Source organism: Pollicipes pollicipes, unplaced genomic scaffold (assembly GCF_011947565.3).
Source record: "Pollicipes pollicipes isolate AB1234 unplaced genomic scaffold, Ppol_2.1 Scaffold_5724;HRSCAF=6776_pilon_pilon_pilon, whole genome shotgun sequence".
Lineage (NCBI taxonomy): Eukaryota > Metazoa > Arthropoda > Thecostraca > Pollicipedomorpha > Pollicipedidae > Pollicipes > Pollicipes pollicipes.
In genome coordinates this window covers 40,603,353-40,605,949 of record NW_023596746.1, presented here as the reverse complement: position 1 = coordinate 40,605,949, position 2,597 = coordinate 40,603,353, and the positions used below count along the sequence as shown (strand labels likewise).

Here is a 2,597-nt window from a genome sequence, read left to right as displayed (position 1 = left end):
AAGCAGCCCAGTTGCTCCCGCGTCATTCTGCCACAGAGCAGCTGCTGCTCTCTGGCCAGGTACCAGCCGACCATCGCGGCCAACGGCCGGTCAAAACAGCCGCTGATTCTCTGGAACCCGAACTAGGGGCCAGTGGGCGGCCCAGTCGCCGACCCGTCCGTCGCGGGCGTACGCGGCGCCCGGTTGCCGCCAGCGCAGCCTGGCTCACCTCGTCCCAAGGACGACCCAGTGTCCGGCCTTGATTGCCTGCAGACAGCGGCTCCCGTCCGCGCCAGGCGAACTGTCCGCCGCGGCGCCGCCCTCCACCGGCAGGTCGGCCCCCGAACAGGTAAGACACGTCCTGCGGGGGGGATATACCGTCCACGTTTGAGAAGCAGACACAGCTTGAAATGATACCAGAACACCTCCGACACATTCGCTGACGCAAAGGCGCGACCGAGGCGGTGTGGCCAGGCTCTCACGTCAGCGGTGGCGCGACCGAGGCGGTGTGGCCAGGTTCTCACACGTCAGCGGTGGCGCGACCGTGGCGGTGTGGCCAGGTTCTCACGTCAGCGGTGGCGCGACCGTGGCGGTGTGGCCAGGTTCTCACGTCAGCGGTGGCGCGACCGAGGCGGTGTGGCCAGGTTCTCACGTCAGCGGTGGCGCGACCGTGGCGGTGTGGCCAGGTTCTCACGTCAGCGGTGGCGCGACGGAGGCGGTGTGACCAGGTCCTCACGTCAGCGGTGGCGCGACCGAAGCGGTGTGGCCAGGTCCTTACGTCAGCGGTAGACCTTCCGTCCGATAGGAGAGGTCACCAGTCGGCCGGTGATGCGCCTGCTGACATGGATCACCCGCGAGACACCACTTTCACAGAGGACGTACCGTCTGGTCGGAGAGGTTGATGCGGGTGAGTCGGTGTCCGGAGGCGCGCGCCAGCGCCGCCACCAGGCTCGTCTTGCCCACGCCGGGGCTGCCCTCCAGCAGCACCGGCTTGGTCAACTGCAGCGCGCGAAGCAGGCGACGCGCGTTCTCGGCCGGTGTAGACGCCGTCAGGCTGAACACGCCTTCCAGCGAGACGGCCGGCACATCCGAGCCTGCCGCGCGCCCGGCGGCATCAGAGGCAGCTCAGGTCAGACCTCACAGGCGGAGGACCGAGAGGACGGCGGGGTCGCGGGCAGAAGACCCCGAGAGAGCAGGCACCGCGGCCGTGGCACAGCGCAGGCCACCGCCGCCAGCAGACGGGCCACGGCGCCACGCTGCTAGACGTCGGGTGGGGGAGAATAACGGGGCTACGCGACGACGCAATGATTCCATAGCGTAAGCGCAACATCTGCCGAACAACATCGCAAAACGCTCTTGAAAATTACGCAATGCCACACAACTAAAGCTTGGGGAAGGCGCACGATTTATTTGAGCCACGAGAAAATCACCGAGCACCAGCCACTTGAGCTGTAATTACGCGTCTGTAGACTGACGGCGCCGGACGCTGTCGGCTCACCGCGGCCGATCCACGAACCTTTGGCGATCACGAACGGGGCGAACCCGAACTGTGCGTCGCTGTTGACGAGCTGGCCGTCAAGCTCGAGCGCGACGCCAGCCTCGTCCGAGCAGCGCGCCATCTGGTCCGTCAGGTGGCGCAGGCACTCGTCGCGCGCCGCCCGCAAGGAGGTGCTGCCGATGACACAGCGTCAGCCGCCCGTGCACACGGCCCGGCGTCCGGCGAGCCGGCCGGGCCAGATGTGTGACGGGGCGGCGAGGCCGACGGCAGGGGGGGGGGGCACCCACAAGAACGAACAGGAGCACGTACAGGAGCTTGAGGAGCGCGGCATACCCAAGTGGAGAATACTGAACTGTAAAGCGCGGTGACATGCACATCCAATACAAGCAGCATGTCACTTCCCTGTCTCCCCGGCCTTTATAAACACACAGGGCACACAGACTAACAGCAGTCACGCCTGCGCCACGGGCTCCGAGCCACTGAGCAGCTGAGACGGCGCGTCGCCCGGCGCCCGCCCAAACACCGGCACAACCCAGAGACCCCCCCTTCCCCCCCTCCGGAAGCGACCTCAACAAGTCATCTGGAAATCTGAGACCGCAAAACCGCAATACTGGCCGGACAAGGCCTCTCCAGCAGGCCTCGGCCAGTGGTGACCAAGCCCAGGTCAGTCCGTCCGACGCGGGCGGAGGCCGCCGGCCCAGCCGAGCGGGGCGCAGGCGCGCCAGTGCCCGTCAGTCAACAGCCCCGTCCGCCGGCGTTCCGCTCGGAGGCCGCCGGCCCAGCCGAGCGGGACGCAGGCGCGCCAGTGCCCGTCAGTCAACAGCCGCCGTCCGCCGGCCCAGCCGAGCGGGGCGCAGGCGCGCCAGTGCCCGTCAGTCAACAGCCGCCGTCCGCCGGCCCAGCCGGCGGAGCGCAGGCGCGCCAGTGCCCGTCAGTCAACAGCCGCCGCCCGTCGGTGCTCCGCTCGGAGGCCGCCGGCTCAGCCGAGCCGGGCGCAGGCGCGCCAGTCCCGTCAGTCAACAGCCGCCGTCCGCCGGTGTTCCGCTCGGAGGCCGTCGGCTCAGCCGAGCCGGGCGCAGGCGCGCCAGTGCCCGTCAGTCAACAGCCGCCGCCCGTCGGC

At 68.8% G+C, this 2,597-nt stretch overlaps 1 protein-coding gene across 1 annotated transcript in view; it reads right to left on the bottom strand.

The window, feature by feature from the left end:
- Positions 1-204: 204 nt before the first annotated feature.
- LOC119103042 (midasin-like) overlaps positions 205-2,597 on the bottom strand; it is a 6,446-nt gene continuing 4,053 nt past the window's right edge. The window contains exons 2-4 of the mRNA XM_037226492.1: positions 1,496-1,650; positions 862-1,073; positions 205-246 (exon numbers count right to left, since the gene is read on the bottom strand). Coding sequence (XP_037082387.1) covers positions 205-246; positions 862-1,073; positions 1,496-1,650 — 409 coding nt within the window. The remainder of the gene's footprint in view (positions 247-861; positions 1,074-1,495; positions 1,651-2,597) is intronic.